General features: G+C 45.0%; 1 protein-coding gene and 1 non-coding gene across 2 annotated transcripts; both read right to left on the bottom strand.

The window, feature by feature from the left end:
- Positions 1–4,338: 4,338 nt before the first annotated feature.
- Positions 4,339–5,235, bottom strand: LOC124660139 (protein DOG1-like 3). The gene has a single exon (XM_047197929.1). It carries the CDS (start codon positions 5,233–5,235, stop codon positions 4,339–4,341), a length of 897 nt encoding a protein of 298 aa, XP_047053885.1.
- A 15,613-nt stretch (positions 5,236–20,848) lies between these two features.
- On the bottom strand, positions 20,849–20,929 carry TRNAL-AAG. Its single transcript has one exon. It is a non-coding gene; the product is annotated as a tRNA-Leu (tRNA).
- Between the last annotated feature and the right edge of the window lie 1,331 nt (positions 20,930–22,260).

The following is a 22,260-nucleotide window of genomic DNA, read 5'->3' as shown; positions in this document are numbered from 1 at the left end:
CTCGCTAGTACACTGTAATGTGTACGCATGTGAGTATAGTTTGGAATACTCTTCCTTAACTTCTCGCTTGCTATTTTCATGGACGGCGACATGATGATGATATGTGAGAACTGAGAGGTGATAATTCATGGTGGTGGCGGCATGGTGATGTTCGTCATTGTGATCGGCGACGTAGTGATGCTTGTAACCGGTGTGACCGACGATGTCATGGTGGTATTCAGCTTCGTTGTCGGTGACATGGCTATGCTTGTGACGAGCGTGAACGGCGGTGTCATGGTGGAGTTTGTCTTCATGGTCGGGGACGTGGTGATGCTTGTGACCGGCGTGACCGGCGGTGTCATGGTGGTCTTCGTCTTCGTGGTCGACGACATGGTGATGCTTGTGACGGGCGTGAACAGCGGTGTCATGGTGGTGTTTGTCTTTGTGGTCGGCGACATGGTGGTGCTTGTGACCGGCGGCGTCATGGTGGTCTTCGTCTTCGTAGTCGGCGACGTGGTGATGAGTGTGACCGGCGTGAACGACGGTGCCATGGTGGTCTTCATCTTCGTGGTCGGCGACGTGCCCATGCTTGTGACCGGTGTGACCGAAGGTGTCATGGTGGTGTTCGTCTTTGTGGTCGGCGACGTGGTGATGATTTTGACCGGCGTGACCGGCGGTGCCATGGTGGTGTCTGCCTTCGTGATCGCCGACGTGCCGAAGCTTGTGAACGACGGTGCCATGATGGTGTCTACGTGCGATCATGCTTATGATAGGTGAGGTAAGGTCACCATGTTGCCATATAAGTGAGACTAGAAAAAGCATGCGAGCAACCAAACAAAGTGGCACTTGGTACCAACTGATGCAACCCAGCCAATCAAACAAAGTGCTTTGTTTGTAGCGGGAACTCGTCTGAAACGCGCAGCGAGTTCCATCTCACTGGCACGAGCCTTGGACTGGGAGTAGTAGAGGTTGGTGATGACTCCCATTATCTCAGCCGCATGCCCAAATCCAAGGGTCCCGCCAAAGGATATCAGGCGTTAGAGATTTGTTGAGGAAGTTGAGGGCCTGTTTGTCACGAGACAGCTAGGTTGAATAGGCCATATTTTTGTCCGTCTTGGTCTTGTCTCAATTGGGTAGCTCCAGGTTTCAGTAGGCGCACGATCGGATCCATCAAGCAAATCCATGACCTTAGTGTTGCGAAGGGAGGGCAGAATCTATGCCTGCCAGTATAGGAAGTTCATCCTCGTGAGTTTGTCCGTGGGCGGTGCACAAAGGGTCGCCACTAGGGAAGAGCTCGATCTTGAAGATGCTATGAGGGTGGATTGTTGGGTTTCGGTATGGTTTTCTTGGGGTTTTCGGGTGGTAGGATCTAGAAGGGAGAGCGATTTGGTTCTTTTGGCTTTGATCGGGAGGGATTGGCAGGTCCTTCAATGCTTCGGTCAGAGAGGAGATTGGTGGGGTTTTTGATGTGTTGATCGGAATCGGCTAGGTTTTTCTTGTCGTGGTGAATGCTAGACATCGGTGGAAGATGAGGCTCTGATACAATGTCGAGTATATTGGCGGAAACGATAGCCCTATTCGAAGCTTTGGGTACGTGTTATATAGATGAAAAAACCCATTGTAGCAATACAAGTAGGTATCTCTGTATTGGGTAGCGTAACTCTATGCCCAATACGGAGAGGTATTGTACATGGTCAACTCATATCTCTACTACCCGTTTTTTTTTTTTTAACTATCTCTACTACCCGTTAGAAAGATTGATCCACACATTTTGCCGTGCATTATCATGGTATTACATTATTCGAGTTCGAGCCTTCAAGCCACCTAAACCAAACGTGCCTTAAATGGTACGGGACCAGACTCGGATCGAATACAACGTATACCAGATGTATATATTCCATCCTTTTCAGAAAAAACCAGATGCATGAATATACGGAGGTATATTGCTAACATATACAAAAAAAATCATTTGTGCCTAATGAATTATTCCATCCTTGGTACACTATGCCGGTACACAAAGAATGAACGGATAAATTGACAATTTTGTTAATTCTCGTTCGAATGCGTATTAGTTAAGAGCTCAATAAACTCCGCCGATACACATTGACGTAGAGATTCTGATTTTATTTTTAAGTTGCATTATGGTTGCAACTAAAGTATTTTTCTGAGTTTTTTTTTCAAGTCGCACCATGGTTTTTATTTTCATTTACACTATGGTTGCAAATGATTTTATTTAAAGTACACTAGTTAAAACTGAGATTTTTCCATCTCATTTTTTCTAGATGGAAAATGGCTACAAGGAATATTTGATGTGCATGGTAATTGCAATTGGAATTTTCGTTTCAAATGTGAACTGACTGAGAATTAAGCTAATCATAGTGAACGTTGCGTGGATTCGTAAATCAAGTTGTCATGGACACATACATGGGAGCTCGATGCGAGAAACCCCCACTATTTCAATCGGGACAGACAGTGGACCAAGATGCTATGGGTTCGAGGTGGCCCGATCTTTGCACCGTCGAGGATCTGATCTCACTGGCGATGGTGAGGTCGGAATTATAATTTTTGACGGGAGAGGTACATAATTTATAAGATTTGTTGATGTTGCGGATGGTGTTTCAATTTTTGATACAAGTTCATGCTTGTGCTGATAAAAATCGATGAGCAGTATGTTATAGCATTTTTAGGATCTGCTGCAAATATTATGTTGATGCTTCAATTGTTATTGGGACGTGCCATATGCTAGATATGTGCGCTAAATTTTCTCGAGGATTTGCTACAATCAATGAGGATTTGTTTCATATGATGTTGTTTTTTTTGCAACAAGAGCATTTTCGAAAATATTGCAACATTTTTATAGTTGCCTTTTACATACCATGGGAGGAAATGTTGCATACAGATATGGTGATTTGTTACACATGTTGCTCTTTTGCTACAATGACATGTTCAAATGTAGCAGTTTTCAATAGTTTTACAAACTATTACCGTTTACTATATCTTGGATCCAAGATTGGGTTCAACCGAAAGTAATCCTAACTAATTTTCACGAAAAGTCTCCTTGGCTCTGAGCAGAAATCATTTCTACACATTTCCAAATTTTCTAAGATAGTTCTAGACGTAGTCGATGATGTATCGTACAAGCATGCAAAACTGTAATGCTGAATTCTTTAAATTCTGAGCTGCATAAAAATGTAAATCTGATAAATTTTAGAGTTTTCTAGGATACATCATTGGAAATATCCAGAACGTTTTGTTATAATTTTTCTAAAACTTATAAAAATACTTTTCTGATTTCTTTAAATAAAGGTATAGAACTGGAGAGATTTTTTTGGCACTCGGTCAGCACGAAGCGCGCCGGCAGGGGTGTCGACTGTCTACCCCGAAAACCTCTTTTTACAGTGAACGGTACCTACAGCAGTGACGTCATCCATGATGTCACCCATGTGCTAACTCAGTTCACTCACAAAATTATGAAACCAAACTGAAACTTAACTGAAACATAATTGAAACACGATATTTTTGTGAAACATATCGAAGTGATGTCAGCGGTGACGTCAGCAGTTTCACTTTTCTGTCAAAATGTTTCACAATATTTTCCATGTATCAATTTAGTTTCATAAAATTTTCACTCATGTTTCAATTATTGGTTTTATATTAGATAAATGTCAAAAGGCTCACCAATCTCAAAGCACTAGGTGAATGGTAGATATAGCTCCTGTAGGTGAAGTTGCCTTTAAAAACGCTGGGTTGCTGTCTACCCGCGCTCGACCAGTCCCCGCTTGGAGTTAAATAGACCTCCTGCGCCACAGGCCACGCGTCCGGCATGCAAGCACGCGCGGCTCCCTCGCCCATGCACCGGCCTACACGCCGCACGCGACCAAACCAAGTGACGCCGCGACCGCCACGCGAGACAGGACGGACCATGCGGACCTGGCTGAGGCTCGCCCCTCCTGCCACCGGTGCGCGGCCGACGGCGAAAGCGATGGGTAACAGAGCGGCGAGAAACCTCCCGTCCGTCCGCCCCATGCCAGCACGCGACGATGAGCGCCATCGCCGGCGCTGGTCCGATTCTGACAGAGCCGGCGCGCCAGCTCCACAGCCGGCGCTCTCCTCCCACAGAAATGGAAACATGGATCTACCGAAGTGAGAACGGCCTGGACTCACAGCTCAGACATGCAAGAACTCATGGAACTAGTTATAGATAGATGCTAGCTATATATGTATACTTCGATAACACGCATGCAGTTTGTACAGGTTATACAATGCCAGAAACCACGATACTAGTAGACAAATTATTCAGAGTATGTACACTTGAATCGGCAGATCGAGCAGCCAGGCGAGGAATGGCGAGCCTGTCTGTCACGGGTTTGCGCCGGAGGAGGTGCTCGTCGATGCGCGCGGCAGGCGCGCGTTCTGCTCGCGCTCCTGCCGGCGGCTCCAGTCGCGCACCGACAGGTGCAGCTGCTTGCCCGCCACCAGCATCTCCACCGCCTGCCGCGGCGTCAGGATCTGCGTGGCAAGCGCCCTGGCAGTCGACAGGCGCAGCTCATCCGCTTCCTCCAGGAGCTTGGCCAGCCCGGCTCTGTAGCTCTCCATCGCCGCGTCCACCTCGGCGTCCACTCCTCCGAACGACCCCCCTGCCTCGAGCCGCCCCGGCAGGCCGTTGCTGTTAGCGCCCCCGTGGCGGGCTGCTAATGCCGCCGCTGCTGCCGCTGCGGCGCGCTCGCGCTCCCGGATGATCGGGAGCAGCGGCCGGTCGGCGATGTCCTCCTGCAGAGTCGCCAGCCGATCCGTCAGCAAACCTTCCTCCCGCAGCGTCCGGTTGTGGAGGTCGTTGATCTGGTCCAGCTGCGCGGGCGTGATCCCGAGGAGCCCCATGCCCGTTCCCTCGCCGCGGCCGCGGCCACGGCCGCCGACGAGCTCCTCGATGTGCGCCTCCATGCCTTCGCCGGAGAGGGAGTAGAGGAGCCGGACGGTCAGCGACGGCCGGCAGCCCCCGAGCCAGAGCACGGCGTTCTCGAACGCCGTGCACCACGGCGGGGCGAAGAAGGCCGCGCCGTCCTCCCGCGCCATCGCGCGCCGGCTGGTGGCGTACTCCTCGTACCCGCGCATGCACCTCTCCACCACCGCGCTCAGCTCCTCGTCCGTGGTGCGCCCGGCGGCGGCGCTGGCCGCCGCCGCCACGAGCTCGGCGAGGCCCGCCTCCTGTCCGGCGATCCACTGCCGGTGGCAAGCGGCGTACCGTGCCAGGTCCATCGGTCGCGTCGGCGAGACAGCGGGCGACGGGTGAGTAGGCAAGGACTCGTCGGCTATGCCAGTGTGACTCCGTGCGCACGTCCTTCTCCTCGCACTAGTTTTTGTCCACTCCTACCTCTTGATCCTTCGATATGGTTTGTTTATTTCGTCGAGTGTATGTAAGCAGCCGCTGGTGCTGGCCAGTTAAAGACGAAGCTGCCGATGTGGCGTGCATGGATCCTTATCGGATGGTGGCGACGTAACTTGAGGGAAATTAATGGAAACCTAACACAAGGTTAGCACCCGCAAGGGTGAGCACCGGACGCGAAAGAGACGAGAAACGGAGGAGCGCCCCGGCCGGCGCGGGGAGAGTTTCAACTCTCAATCAGGTGCGGACTTTCACGTTGGCCTCAGTCCTCACACCAGGCTTGCATTGTCATGCGCATGAGGCTTCTGGTTGGCTTGTTATTTTTTCCGACTCGCGCGTCCGGTTGCTTTGTTTTCCTTTCAGCGTGGGCTTCCTCTGTCTGTGCATGGAAACTTGGCCTGCGGCCGTATGTGCTTCAAGTTCTAGATGTAGATCAATTTTTCCAAGGTTACGACACGTTATATACTTATCGACCATCCGAGCCTTTACAACAAATCAACAATACATTCACTTAATCCTCCATACAAGATGGCTGTTCCAAATTAGATCAATAAATTAATATGACATTGGCATGTACAACGCCAGATGGTTCTACACGAACATCCAAAGAGAGAAATCGTTTATTTCCCTCAACAATTTATGACACTCACCTAAATGTCACTATGAACATTGTTGTTAGCCCTTTTACTTTCATGTTATATCGTTTCAACAAAAGACTTTCCAATCAATGTATAGTTGTTTACATCCACATTACCCCATATGAGATGGTTGCGTCGGAACAGATCATAAGGCTAGATATGGCGTGTACACTGTAAGATGCTTCTGGATAAACATTTAAAGAAAGGAAACATTGTATTTCCACCGAAAGTTTCTAACATGTACCTAAATGTCATTATGATCATTGCCGTTATCCCTTTAAAGATTCCTTTATATCATATCGGCCAAATACGTTCGATCAATACCAAGAAGCAATATCTAGGGTGTACACGACAAGATGCATGATATCATACAAAGAAGCGAAATGTGGGATGTACAAGACAAGATGCTTATGCGTTTATAGAAAGGAAACACTACTTTCCACCAAAAGTTTATAACGTATACCTAAACGTCATTATGGTGATTGTCGTTAGCCCTTTTATGGTTGCTTTATATCATACTAGCTAAAGATTGTCTGATAAATATGCTCATTTACCTATTTGTACGAGATGGTAGTGATAAATCAGATCAGGAAGTCAGATACCACATGTACACTAGAAGACGTTTCGACATGAGCACCTAAAGATCTGAAACATTACCTTTCTATCAAAAAATTGTAACATTGACCTAAATGTGAGTATCATCATTATTGTTCTCTCATTTATGTTACTTTTATATCATCTAAGCCAAAAGATCCAATCAATTTAACCATTTACCCCTCTCTATTTGATGGTTCTAATCATATCAAGAACTTGTATATCGTCTGTACAATAGTGATACTTTAACACCAGCATTTGAAGAGAGAAAACAATCATTTCCACAAAAAGTTTCTAATGTTCCCCCAAGTCTCGTTATTACTGTTGTTCGTTAGACTTTTTATATTCCTTCCCAATATATTGTCATATGCTTTTGCATGAGTATATAAAGAGGCCAACACTATATTTCCACCAGAAGTTTCTAAGTTCGCATAAGCATCATTAGTACCAGTGGAGCTCCAATAAACATACTCGTTTACCTCTCATATGAGATGGTTGAGCCAACCATATCATGAATTTCGATATGCAATGCAAGATTCGTCTACATGAACAGTCCTAAGGAGGGGCCATTTTATTTCGACCACTTTTTAAAGTTTATCCTAAAAGTCGTTATGACGGTTGTATTTAGCCCTTTTATGCTCCTTTTATATCAAGATGGTCCAATGAATATGTACTCATTGTCCCTCCATATGAGATTATTCCGACTTATCCGATAGTTTGGATATCGCTTTCATGAGTGTTGAAAGAGAGAAGAAGTTGCATTTTAGAGAAAGAAAATTGAATGATCACCCTCACCATCATGCTCATTGTCATGAGCCCTTCATTTCAATTGACTCATCCAAAAGAACCTTGCATGTAGAACCCCATATGTACTTAAATAATATTACACCCGGCCTCTGCATAACTAGGATGCACATGGCCGAAAAGATCGAGTTATAACACATCGAACGGAATTCAAAAGTCTCGACAACAGTGAAGCAAATGACTAAAAGCTCAACTATGTGGTAGGCGGGCGAATCCGTACATCACGCTGCTACCCATGCTAAGAAAAATACCTCTTGCCGTATCCTCCAACCATATACACACCTCCGTAAAGAGGTTTCGATGAACCACACGCTGTAGAGATGACCACAAACGAAGCATAGCTGTGCAACGGTAGATGATTCTACATTAGTGCCTGCATCTAGAGAATGTAACCACATCACAAACCAACAATGTAAATACCTACCCTAGTAGTAGCTCCTCTTTGCAGATGATTAGATTATTGTATCGTCCATTTTTTATTTCTACGTATGCTTAATTGCCAATACTTGTGATAAGTGGTCCTACAAAGTAAGGTCTTTATTTACACTACTTGATCTATTTTGCTAAGAACCTCTCCACTAAACCCATGCACTGAGTCCTTCCTCTTATGAAATCATGTTGAGCCATATGGTCATTCCACCTCTTTTTCCGAAAAGAGGACGAAGTCCCGGCCTCCGCATCGAGTGCCACCTATGGTCGAAATAAGGGGAAATCGTTAGTGTCACTCCTCCAAATATTTATGCAGGCATCGCTGCATAATTGCAAGAGATAATTAGTTACTCTCAATTAGATTAGTAAGATATCATTGGTGTAATTTGAACCCATTGACTGTGCTAGCTCCCTCCTGCTTACCCCTCGCATTTTCTGCCAACAAACTTCACAAATTTCTGAAACTCATGCGAGTAAGGCTAGTAAAGTTTGAGTTCAAAGATATTTTTCAGTTGGAGCAGATTCAAGGGTATATCTTTTTTTTAGAAACATAGTACAAACGCAAGCGCTCACATACATGCGCATACACTCACCCCTATAAACGCACACACGCACACCCTACCCCTATGAGCACCTCCGGAAGACTGAGCCGGCGGATTGGATCTTAAAATTAGACGAAGTCACCACATGTGTCTCGATGTCGACGGGAACACAGCCTCCGACTGAATGAATATTCCGTCTTTATGAGACACACATATGTCAAACCTGAAGTTTAAACTCTGTTGGGCTGGAGGTAGAACTACCCTCCTAACCACCCAGCCTTCAGTTGATTGTCAGATTCAAAGGTATATCTGTTATGGCATGGTCTACTAACAATACGAAACTGAACAGTATCGAACTACGTGATCACTGCATGAGTACGTAGCGGTGTGTTTGATTGTACCCTTCATGGTGTGACCTTAGTCTGTAGTAGTGAACCACAAGCCGTCTGTCTCTCTCCTCCTCTCCCTGCGGATAAGACGACCAGGAGGGCGACCAACTCTTCCGGCGCTGGTCTCCGGTGCCCTCTCTCCCCTGACGGCCTTTCTCCGTTGGTGGGGGAGGGGTCGCCGGAGCCACGCGCGCGGACCATGTATAGACTTTGGTCTTTGTAGTGTAGGTTTCCGGCCGTCTGACGACTCTGCTCTGCTGGCGCCGGCGGCGAAGAATAAGTGTGCTTTCGATTCCTCCCCGACTTGGTCGGCGGCGGATCTGAAAGCTGCAGGTCTTCCTGGGGTTGCCGGTGTGGCGGCGGCGGCGACAACCCACTGGGATCTTTTGTTCCTCCGGCCGCGTCTGCATCGCGGCGGCGCCTCCTCCAGCGTCGGCGGATGGCCGGGTGGATTTGTACAGGAGCTCTGCGGCCGGCGCGTGTCGCCTGCATCTGGGATGGCGGCGGCGGCGGTTCTCAGAAGGTCAGGCGTTTCAGTTCTTCGGCGGTGGCAAGCGGCTGGCGAATCGGCTCTCCTTCGTCTTCTTCGTCGACTGAAGGCGACCGATTCGGGATCCGGTGAGCACGAGCTCAGCTCGGCCGACGAGCCCCAACGACTTGGCTCTGCCGTTCTCCGGCGAGTCGCACAATCGGCTCACAAAGCGGCGTGGTCCGCGATGGTGTTCGACTGATCTTCTGGGTGCGGCGGAAGCTCGTCTTCCTTCCTTCCGGCGGGGCTTCGGCAACGACGGCGGTTGGTGGCGAGCAATGTTGGTGCTCTGTGCAGGGACCTAGAAGGGCTTATTTTTAATTTTCTGTTTTCTAGGGTTCTCTTTGCTTTTTTTCTGGAACACCTGGGTGTTTCTGGGATCTTCTGTACTGCGTGTGATGTACTCTATTTTGCTATATGAAGGACGCGTGGTTTTCCTCAAAAAAAAAAAAGTCTGTAGTAGTGTGGCCTGATGAGAGTTAGATCTAGCTCGTTCTCATGTTTAGAATGTAATAAACACAGTTCCTGCTTCCTACATAGAGCATGCTAAAAAAGAAGCTGTTATTGCCAAAGCAACGGCAGCTATCGTCCTAACATTGGAGTGCAGCACATACTGCTCGCCGGTGACGATATCACGCGCGGGAGCATGTGGACTCCGAACGGGCCACGCGAGCGCGTCAAGCGCCTTTGGTGCTCGTAGACGGCCACCGTCCCGTTCATACCGGCCATGCATCGCGCTAGTATTGGCCATACTTGTTTCCGATTGGCCTCTTTCCTTCTTCTTCCCGAGCGGCCTGAGGAGCCACCGTCCGTTCTCGTCACCAGTGGCTACTGCAAGTCCTGCCAACGCTATGGGCTACGAACGGTGGTTCATTTTTGGCATGTACTCCGTACAGTATAATGAACCGAGGCCGGAAGGCAGGGTTTATATTTTGGAACTTGGTCCATCTGACCCGTCGAGGTCTAATTAAGCAGCTGGGCCAGTCGGCTGAGGGAGATGTAAGTAACTACTAACTGAAACTAATTAGTTCACTGTCAAAACACTCACAGTACAATTACCCGAGATCATCATTTTGTAGATGCTGCGGGTAAATCCTACTGAAATTGGTGATTCCACTAACGGACTTGATTGGCTTTTCAAAGGCCACTTGCCATGGAGTTAAAACAAATTTTTTGACCTGGGAGTTAAAATAAATCAGAAGTGCACTTTTACAATATGAGTTAACTTCGCATTCTAATTATTTACTACTTTCAGTTCTATTATCCCTACTCCCGTGTAGAGCTCTACTTTCAGCGCATGTGCATTGCAATGGAAAAAAAATTCAAATGTTAGCTTGGTCTACACTGAGCCCTTCATTTGAAAAATTCGAAAATGGTATCGAGAAGTTCCAAAAATGTCTGGAAAAAAACAAGATGTAGTCAATGATGCATTGTTGTGCAAAATATCAATGTGAAATACTTTGCATTATGGGCTACACAAAAATGGTCTAACAAATTTTGGGATTTTGGAACTGTGTATTGTTCGGCATGCTCGGATCCACATTTTTATCATTTTTTTCTACATGTATCTTGGCGGCTTTACACAAGGTAATCATGTATGCGATTATCTTATCTGAGCAATAACAAGCAGGATGCAACGCTATGAACTTTCACAATGTTCATGTTCTATGAATGATGTGCGATGTTTCAGTGTTTAAACTTCGAAACTTCAAGCACTTTTTGAAGATATAGTATCAAACCTAGGGAGTCAGCCGGTATTTTTCTGGTGTGATCATTAGCAACAGAAATATGTCATACTGAGACATACTTTCTATCTGACAAGTCACAAGTATGTTTAGCTTCTATTTTTTGTAGATAAAAACTGAATTTTAGCAAGGGAGATACAGAGATATTGAGCAGAACAAGATCTTAGTTCCTACCTTTTTAGGTTCACGGACCTTTCTGATATCATGTCGTACGAATCCACTATAGAAAACCTGGTAATATGCTTAACAAAACATTTGATAGAAAGACGCAAATAGTTGGACACATGTAAGTTTGTAATTGTATGCTTACTAAGTAGCTTTTTGTTATTGGGTTGCTTTGTGTTGCCTAGTAGCTTGGCAGCTCCAAGGTTCAGGCATGGATTTCACATGGAATTCATCATCAGTACTAGTTCTGATGATCTATGTGGATTTCACATGGAAAGATAAATTCAGGATCAAATGCTAATAGCTCATTAAATTTTGGTTTCAAATATTTTGTCAGTTTTCAGTTCCAATAAATACATGGTTTGTTTTGCTTGTGCCAAAAAGCATGTGTTTTCTTTTCCATGTTGCTAGTATTTCCATCTCTTGGTTGTCCCATTTGCACTTTTTACATCCTGACATCCATGAACCATTCAGCAAATGAGTTTGTTTGAACATTGCATTTCAACTGTTATTAATTATCTAACATGTTTATAAGTGTTGTAAACGGTCACCGACGGTGTCTCCTTTTGATAAACTACATTGTCTACATTTGTCTGCCTAATGAGGGACATATAGTCAGATATCTTGTTGCATTTAGCTCTTAATCAACTCATATTGTCACATAAATGTGCAATTCTCAGCTTGGTCATCTATTCTGAATTTCTGATTGGTTTGTTCTGTTGGAAGAAAGGTTCACCGTGATCATTGTTTGTAGATGTGCCTACATGGGATCGAAGCTTGTGGTTCATGAGAACAACCACCAGATAAGGTGACTAAGGTTTTAAGCAGTGGGTCAGATTTCACAAGCAGTGGATCACTGGATCTAGTGTAAGGCAACAGTTTTGAAGTTGGACGAGTACCATATGAATGCAGCTTATGAAAACCAAGTGGGCTGAGAAAATACATTGCAGTTTTCTATGTCCTCTCACAATATATCCACGAGTCGCAGGTAATTGGTTAAACGAAGTAGATAGACAATCTAAAGCTTTCATCCGGATTGGGGTTTCTGCTTTATGTTGGTCTATTTGGTGGGTCAGAAATGATATAATTTTTAACAAAAAAACTTTTCATTTTTTTGCAGGTTATCCATATGGTCTCCTACTGGGTCCAGCTTTGGGGCCTACTCTCTCCGGAGGGGCAGTGGGATGCCATGGCTTCTGGATGCACACGGCTCCTGATGGTCGCTCAGGATATCTTATGCCAGGCTGGTTGGCGACATACTAGAAGGCTATGTTGATGTGTAGTCTTAGTATGTGTTCCTTAGTTCTTTTCGATGGTTGATTGTTGGATCGATCGTCGGTGATGGATGTTTTGTAAACGACACTGTTTGGAATCTTGTTTTCTAATAAAAGACTGTGTGCATCATCATGATGCAGAAACCGGGGTATACCGCCATTTCGAAAAAAAGAAGATAACTTCAGCAAACCCGAGGTGTTGGTTCCACATGAAAAAACACGATCGCATGAGTTCTTTCTTTCTTGAAGCAAAAAATCTGATTTGAACCCACGCCCATTCGGACCAGAACTTTAATCTATCGCCTTAGACAAACTCGGCAATCTGATCATTTTTACATTTTCCTTTGCAATGACAATATTTCAATATTCATGGCCGGGCTAAGGCTGATTCCGTGAGGAACTTCCAATTAGTTGCTCCAGCTGGCACTGGTGAGCGATGGCGAGTTCAGCATAACGAGAGATGACTGCGATCCTTCAGTTCGAAAAAATTGGAAATCACGTTTCTTCAATGGACTACTGGCGGGAATTTGGTTATATCATGGACTAAAAAATAGGATATGAATATGACTGAAATAGGTCATTCGTCTTCATATTTTACCTCGATGTCAGAAATGATCTCCCTAAAGTTCAATGGTGATTCATCACCTTCATGCAGTTTGTGCGAGAATAACTTTATCTTCACTGCATTTAATTAGTTAAATCTTTTGACGTGTAGATCGATTCTAATTTCAACCACAAGGATGCTGCAGATTTCTCTAGCAACACTTTCTGCAAAATATTATTGGATAGATAAAGTTGAATCAAAGATAAAGGCTTAAGATCCTTCCGCTTTTCTTCCTTGGTCCATGTCTTGCATCTTTCTTGCGGAATCCATCACGTCATAAAGAAAACCATGTGTTGTAATCTAGTTGCGGTAGAGCAAACTTCAAGGATGACATGTCACAAACCCTAGATTAAAACACGGTCTCTGATATCATTTCTTATAAACGCGACAACCAAAAGAACAAAGAACGAATAAACCACACGCATGGGACACAAGATTTTAACGTGGAAAATCCTCTCCAACAAAGAGAGAAAAAACCACGAGCTCCTGCAGCGAAACTTCCCCATATCGAGATTGTTTACACAACACTGTGGATTTTCCAAAGGAGCGATAAACCATACTCAGTGGCTTACAAGATGTTTTTATAGGTGGAGATAATAATCCGTACCACGGGGGCTTCGCCCCCCCCCCCTCCGCGCACCCACAGGCGTCCCTAACTGCAGGCTCCCCTCCTCTTGGCGATGCGTCTCACTGCTCGTCAAAAGTCAGTATCCTTTATTAATTTGAATTACAACATAACAACTATTATTAACAACTATTATTCGTGGTTTCTGAGCTTACGACCGTTCTATCTCCTAGGTGGCGTGGCATCGCCCTGGGTGCGCCAGTCGACCGCCACGGGAGACGTGACATCGGAGGTGGAGGATGTTGGGCTAACGTCAAGCCGGAACAGCTGGCGCGGGGCAGGTGTCATCCCTGCAGGAGGTTGGTGTGAAGCTGGAACGGGAGGCCGGCACAGGGCCGGTGTGGTCGGCGTGGGAGGTTGACGTTGGGCCGGTGTGGTCGGCCCGGGAGGCCGGCGTCCAGAAAGTAGGTTGGCCGCGTGCCCGCATCCACGAACTTTGTGTGATAGATGCACCCACTACGACTGCAAAGCTACATGGGGTGGCCAAGATAGTTGTGCCTAGTATGAAGGCATCTCCAGCGGCCCTACGCAAACGGATATAAAATAACCGTTTACATCTGTGCGAACAAGAAATGGGAAAAAACCTAGCCCAGCGGCCTGAAGTAAACTGACTGACTTGTCCGCGCCGACCCATTCAAGGCATAAGTTTTGTAATCATAAGTCATTTTTGCGCACTATGCAAATTACTTTCTATTAATTAAAACTAGTATTATTGAAAAATATACAGCATGCGGGCAGCTCCAAACCCAAACAGGCAACCGCTAAAAACTGACCATTTTCGTATCCCGACGTAAACGAAAATAAGTGAACGTTTATGTCTCTGCGGACAAGAAATGGGGAAAGCCCTAGCCCAGCGGCGCGACTGACCGGTTTGTCCGCGCCCGATGCATTCATGGCCTAAATTTTTTAATAGGTCCTTTTTTTTAGCACTATGTTGATTACTTTCTATTAACTAAAAGTTTTATTGAAAAAAACACGGCATGCTGCTGGGACAGCTCCCGACCCGAACATGTGAATGGGATCATCCTGCGCCGCACCATACAATGAAATCAAAATCCATTCAAAACCATCATATTTAGAACGGATATCTAGTTTAAAATCTCCATTGTCCACTTTTTTCACTTGGAGTCATGATCTTTGTACTTACTTGGTAAAGCGAGAGAAACCTGGAGTCCCGTAAAGTGTGGAGTTGGAGAAAAGGCAAGAAAGGGCAGCTACAAACATGTGAATTGGAGTGCAACAACAAGTAATACCAACTACCAAGAGAATGGGCAGGAGGAAGATGAAATTGTGCATGTAAGTTGAGAAGGCCAGGCAGTTTTGAGATTATGCAGCAGAGCAGCAGGTTTCAAAAACATCAAGGATTGCTCTCAAATAGTGCCTAGTAACACAATTGCAAGAATGTGCACACTGAAATCAAGCATAAATAGGGGGCACTGTATATGAAACGTGCGTTTTTACGGTACCTTCTACTTGTGCTAGGCACTGCATAAGTATAAACCGATCCAACGGTTAATACGTGTGGGTATCCATGGTGACAAAGATTAGGCCCAGAAGCCCGTAACTGTACCCTTTCAGTAAAAAGAACACAGTCGCCGGTCCCGTGCTTGACGCCGGCGTTGCCGCCTACGACGCCGATGAACTCTACACCCCACGCATCTGCCTCTGCTTTCGACTCTACGTCTCTACCGTGCACTCCTCCGCCTACAGATCCTGTGGGATGCGGCCAGTAGGTCGGCTGATATCCAAGAATCATTTTCTTCAACCCTGCTACGGATGCATCTATCTGAAACACAAAGCATGAGAAGTTGGAGAATCACCAAAGCTACAAACACTGAGTTTTGATCGCTACATCTCGTTGCACCTGGAAACATCAAGAAGCTACTTGAAAGAATAGGAAGCATCTAGATCATGCGTGTTGATGCTCTTCGGTGCTCCGTAGATGCAGTTAATGTTCATGTCGTCTATAGGGCAAGTCTTCAGCTTTCAGTTGACCATGCATCGTTGTCGATAGTAACTGCCAGGAATCATTCACATAACCAAGCATAGTGAGCATGCCTTGTATAGAGATTATAGAGAGCAATAAATCACCTCATGCATTTCTGTCAATAGTTTCCCATGGTGAAAGATGAATGCATCGGTAGTTGTTTATTGGGCCACAAACTATGAGGACATTATTTTCAGAGCATAATACATGGCCATTTAACATGAAAATAGTTAACAATGAATGATACGGAAGTGCAATACAGAAAGGAACCATAAACTTCAAAACACATGTAAAGAAGAACGAACCCACATTGCATCAGCAACAAACTAAATACAGTTCCTTCTCCCGCTTGTGTGTCGGTATGGACTAACCTGTTGCTCTTGCCGTTTAGTGAACTGCAAAGCCCGCTTGACCCTAGGTTCAGGAAATCCAATCTTACGGCATCACCGGGACGTGCCTAGGATTGGGATAGGAGGACGGTGGCGGCGGGTAGGTGCTGATCTTGCGAAGGAGCCTGCCGGCGGGAGGGGCCGAGGCGGCGGGGCTCCGGACTTGAGCATCGGCGGCGGCATAACGCAGCTGGGCTTGGTTTGCGGAAGAAGGAAGCGAGGGTTAGAGCATGTCTAACAGACCCCTTAAAAGGGCCAAACCCGTATAATAACCGTCGAAATATGGGTTTGGGCTCTACCTGGCCGTCTAGCATGCCCCGAAAAAATGACCCCCGCGTCGATTTTTCCCGGTTTCGATTACGGGGCGGCAGGGTGGGAGCGGGAATAGAGGGCGAAACAAGTATCCCATTTCAGCCAACGCGTGCGGACATTTCAGTCTCCCCACCCATTTTCCCCCGCGCCGCCGCCATAGTCACCCGCGCGCCGCCGCCGGAAACCTTCAGATCCGGCCCCCTCAGCCGCACCGCGCTGTGTCCACGCCCGCCGCACCCCCCCGAAGATCCGCGCGCGCCGCCGCACCCCCGCCGCGGTCTTCTCCGCCGTTTTCGCCGGTGAGTATTCCGTCGCGTTCCTCTTCGATTTCGCCGGTACAATGGCCGTGTTTGGAGGTTGATCTATGCTTCACCGTGGTAGATGGCTTCGGAGGATGTGCATATGGTGGATTTGGAGGATTCGTCGACCGATTGGTCCTCGTCGGATTCTGACGATTCGGACCTCGACGAGCTGCTCAACGACGACGACACGGAGATGATGCTGCTCATGTTCGGCATGAAGTACATGGAGGACCGCGCCAAGCTGCTGGATCAGAGGAAAGGATCCACTATGGGGTGTATGTGCATTCCGCGGAACCACGTACTCGGCCACGAACAGCTGATGCAAGATTATTTTGTCGAGGTACCGACCTATCCTCCCCGCCTCTTCCGTAGAAGGTATCGAATGCGTAGGACTTTGTTCAAGAGAATCGTCAAAGATTGCAAGGTAAATTGCAATTACTTCAAGCAAAGGAGGAACGTTGCCCAAGTCATGGGATTTAGCCCATATCAGAAAATATCTGCCGCCATGAGGGTGATTGCATACAGTATCCCAGCAGATTATACCGGTGAGTACCTTCGTAGTGGTGTACAAACAACCACGGATTGCGTGCGTATGTTTGCCAAGATGGTGATCAAGTTGTATGGTGAGACGTATCTCCGAGCTCCAAATGGGGAAGATACAAAAAGACTCATGGAGATCAATGAAAAGAGGGGGTGGCCGGGGATGCTTGGTAGTTTGGATTGCATGCATTGGACATGGAAAAATTGTCCAAAATCATGGCATGGAATGTATTGTGGCAAAAACCGTGATGCTACCAATTGTTCTTGAAGCTGTGGTCTCGCAAGACTTATGGATTTGGCATGCTTTTTTTGGACTGCCGGGGACACTCAACGACATCAACGTCTTGAATAGATCCCCTTTGTTTGCAAGACTAGTTAAGGGTGAAGCTCCAACTTGTAACTACGAAGTTATGAACAATGAGTACACCATGGGGTACTATCTCACATATGGTATTTACCCTAACTATGAAACTCTTGTCAAGTCCATAAAAGAGAAAAAGGACAAGGCCTTGACAAGAAAGGAAGCTTGCTTCACCAAAAATCAAGAGGCATGCCGCAAGGACATTGAGAGAGCTTTTGGTGTCTTGCAAGCAAAGTTTGCTATTATCCGGGGTCCTGTAAGATTTTGGGACAAGGAAACTCTTGTTGATATCATGACATGTTGTGTGATTCTTCACAACATGATCATTGAAGATGAGAGAGGCTTGAATTTGCCATGTTTCTATGACAATGTTTGCACCCGAGTGCAGCCCCAGCAGAACCCTCATCGGATTGAACCTTTTCTTGCAGCGCATCGGGGCATTGAAAATGCCGAGACTCATCACCAGCTCACCCAAGATTTGATTGATCACCATTGGCAGTTGCATGGCCAATGAGTTTTTACATTCATTTCCTATTGTTGTATGTGTGAAATATTTATCTTCATTGTTTGATTGTGGGAACATTTGTTATTTGTTTAATTCTTCTATTAGAACATTTGTTGACAGTTTCGAAAAACATTATTGTAATAATTATGATGATTATTGTGTGGTTTAAAACTTTTATTCAATGTGAATGTTGTGTTGGTTCTAATATCTATTTTGTCAAAAACCCTGTTTTGAGGGGTTGGAAACTCGTCCGAGCTAGCAGACCCCGTATCCCCACCCCGTAAAACAGAATATTACGGGGTGGGGATACGGGGTCTGCTAGCTCGGACGAGTTTTCGGCCGGTGAAAACTGTATACAGGATCCTCTACTCGCGTTTTAAGTGGCAAAAATATAAGGAGTCTGTTAGACATACTCATAGAACCTACTCTATTTTTTTTCGGATGACAGCCCATAGTTGGATTCTCTGGGGCTCTTGGGCCGAGGCCCGTCTACGACCTTTTTGTGCGGTGCCGAAATTTGCCAACAGTACGAATTCTACTTGTCATGTCTCTGGCTCCAGTATGAATTGATGTAGGCCGATGGATGAATAAAAATGAAGGGTTCTTATTCATTTGAGGGTACCACAAAGCAGCTCACATGAAACAAGCTGTTCAGAATCAGGATGACGCAACCATGCAACATGTGATGTTGTGATCCAAATTCGTCCCCCCCCCCCCCGTCCCAAATGTGTAACACAACATATCTACCAAGTTACAGATCCAAACAAGTTTCTACACTAATTTTGGTAATCAGGACAGTAAAATTACTCGAGATCATCATTTTGTAGATGCTGCGGGCAAATCCTACTAAAATTGGTGATTCCAACAACCAACTTGATTGTCTTTCAGATGCGACTCGCCATGGAGTTAAAACAAACCAGAAGTGCAAATTTACAATGCGATTTAACTTTGCATTCTAATTTACTACTTTCAGTTCCATTTATCCCTACTCCAGTGTAGAGCTCTACTTTCAGTGCATGTGCATTCCAATGGAAAAAATCAAATGTTAGCTTGGGCTACGCTGAGCCCTTGATTTTGAAAATTTCGAAAATGGTATTTAGAAGTTCCAGAAAAGTCTGGAAAAAAATCAAGATGTAGTCAAGGATGCCTCGTTTTGCAAAATATCAATGAGAAATACTTTGGATTATGGGCTACACAAAAATGACAAAGTCTAACAATTTGTGGGATTTTGGAACTGTGTATTGTTTGGCATGCTCGGATCCATATTTTTATCATTTTTGTCTACATGTATCTTTGGGGCTTTACACAAGGTAATCATGTCTGCGGTTATCTTATCTGATCAATAACATGCAGAACGCAACACTATGAACTTTCACAATGTTCATGCTCTATGACTGATATGCGATGTTTCAGTGTTCAAACTTCGAAACCTCAAGCAGTTTTTGAAGATACAGTTTCAGACCTAGGGAATCAGCCGGTATTTTTCTAGTGTGATCATTAGCAACAATACTATGTCATGTTGATACCTACTTTTCTATCTCATTAGTAACAAGTATGTTTAGCTTCTATTTTTTGTACACAAAAATTGAATTGTAGCAAGGGAGATACAACGATACTATTGAGCAGCAGATCTTTTCAGTGGTATGGAACAAGATCTTAGTTCCTACCTTTTTAGGTTCATAGACCTTTCTGATATCATGTCTTACAAATCCACTATAGAAAACCTGGTAGCAAAACAGTTAGTAGAAAGGCACAAATAATTGGACTCATGAAAGTTTGTAATTGTATGCTTACTAAGTAGCTATTTTGTTATTGGGTCGCTTTGTTGCCTAGTAGGTTGGCAGCTCCAAGCTCCAGGTATGGATTTCACATGGAATGTCATCAGTACTAGTTCTGATGATCCATCTAGACTTCTAGAGGAAGCCATTCATGTTTTGGAAAGCTAAAGTCAGGCTCAAATGCTAATTGTTCGTTAAATTTTGGTTTCAAATATTTTGTCACTCTTCAGTTCCAATAAATGCATGGTTTGTTGTGCTTGTGCCAGAAAGCATGTGTTTTGTTTCCATTTTGCTAGTATTTCCATATCTTGGTTGTCCCATTTGCGACTTTTACACCATGACATCGATGAACTATTCTAGAAATGAGTTTGTTTCAATATTGCATTTCAACTGTTACTATATTCATGTAACATGTTCATAAACGTTGTAAACAGTTGCCGACTGTGTCTCCTCTTGATAAACTACATGATCTACATTTGTCAGCCTAATGAGGGACATATAGTCAGATATCTTGTTGCATTTAGCTCTCAACCAATTCAGATTGTCACATAAATGTGCATTACTCAGCTTGGTCATCTATTCTGAATTTCTGATTGGTTTGTTTTGTTGAAAGAAAGGTTCACCGCAATGATATATCAGTATGTGATCTTTGTTTGTAGGTGTGACTACATGGGATCGAAGTTCGTGGTTTATGACAACAACCACCAGATGAGGGGCTAAGGCTTTAAACAGTGGGTCGGATTTCACAAGCAGTGGATCTAGTGTGAGGCAACAGTTTTGAAGTTGAACGAGTATCATATGAATCCAGATTATGAAAACCAAGTGGGCTGAAATATACGTTGCAGTTTTCTGTGCCCTCTCACAATAGATCCACGAGCCGCAGAGAAATTCAGCAACCCGAGTTGTTGGTTCTACATAAATGAAAGATGGCACGAGTTTCTTATTTTTTGGTAGCAAAAAAGCTGACAAAAAATTGACCAGAGTGGGATTTGAACCCACGCCCTTTCGGACCAGAACCTTAATCTGGCGCCTTAGACCAACTCGGCCATCTGATCGATTATACCATTCATACATGCAGACAGGCTAAATTATTTAGATGGTCGGGTCAAGGCAGCTTCTGCTGAGAACTTCCAACTAGTTGCTCCAGCTGGCACTGGTTTGCGATGGGGTATTCAGCATAACGGGACTGTAACCCTTCAGTTCAGAAATTTTGAAAAAAAATGACGTTTTCCAGTGGACTATTGGCGGCCTCTGTTGGCATTCCAAGCGTTTGCCTGCCTCACTAGTTTTGGCACGAAGTTGGCCAGTAGATAGGTAACCCAACTCGGTGTTCTTATGGTAACCCATATCCTCTTTTGGTAGCCGTAACCTGAACTAGAATAATATCTTTGGGCACTTGAAGATGTGGGGGCGGGGCACCCTAGGGTTTTGGGGGAGGCTGGCTTAGCGCTCGCCTTCCTGTCTTCCGGTAGCAGCGTCAGGTGGAGCACCCATAGGCCATAGGATAGGACGAAGCCGGTTGGCAACAAACTTGCAGCGCTGCTTGCCTTCCTGGCAGCCGACCTTCCTCACCAGTTAATTTTACTTTTTTTCAGAGAGCACGGGAGTATCTTTGTTTTTTTTAGAAGGAGCGAGCGAATTAATAAGTTTGGGTTGCTTATTTTCTTCTACTCGATTTAGAGAGATATACATTAATGCATTTTAAATTAAAAATGGCAAAATGGTTAGTAGTTTGAATAGTTAGAATAATTATTTAAGAAAACATAAAATGGTTTTAGATTAATTATGTAAATTAAAACACTTTTCATGTTAAAAGTTTTTTCACATTCATATTAATATTCATAAGTTATTCAAATTCATATTCATAAGTTATTCAACTTCATATTCATAAGTTATTCAAATTCATATTCATAAGTTATTCAAATTCATATTCATAAGTGATTCAACTTCATATTCAAATTCATATTCAAAAGTTATTCAAATTCATATTCAAATTCGTATTCATAAGGAATGTAAATATTTAAATGTTCATAATGAATAAATTATACTTTTATTACATAGAGATTTATTTTCTGAATATTTTGATATATCATATGTTATGTTTTGATTTGAAATAAGGCGGGAAACGAAATTATTTGAAAAGACACATACAAATATGCCCTTTGGTCCCAGTTCGTGCCACGAACCGGGACCAAAGGGTTAGTTTGCGCGCGCGAGGGAAAAGGCAGCCAAAATAGGCCTTAGGTCCCGGTTGGTGCCACGAACCGGGACCAAAGGATCTTCCCCTTTAACTGCTCGTCTCCCTTCTCCGTGCAGATCAATCGCGCGGAGAAGGATTTACAGCGCCGCCAGGCTACCGAACTCTCTCGCGCGCCCTAGACACCGC

Source organism: Lolium rigidum, chromosome 6 (assembly GCF_022539505.1).
Source record: "Lolium rigidum isolate FL_2022 chromosome 6, APGP_CSIRO_Lrig_0.1, whole genome shotgun sequence".
Taxonomy (NCBI): domain Eukaryota; kingdom Viridiplantae; phylum Streptophyta; class Magnoliopsida; order Poales; family Poaceae; genus Lolium; species Lolium rigidum.
This window is presented reverse-complemented; position numbering and strand designations above follow the sequence as displayed.

Bases quoted from the DNA above. Each gene is read 5' to 3' on its own strand.
- LOC124660139 (XM_047197929.1), bottom strand. From the start codon at position 5,235: ATGGACCTGGCACGGTACGCCGCTTGCCACCGGCAGTGGATCGCCGGA.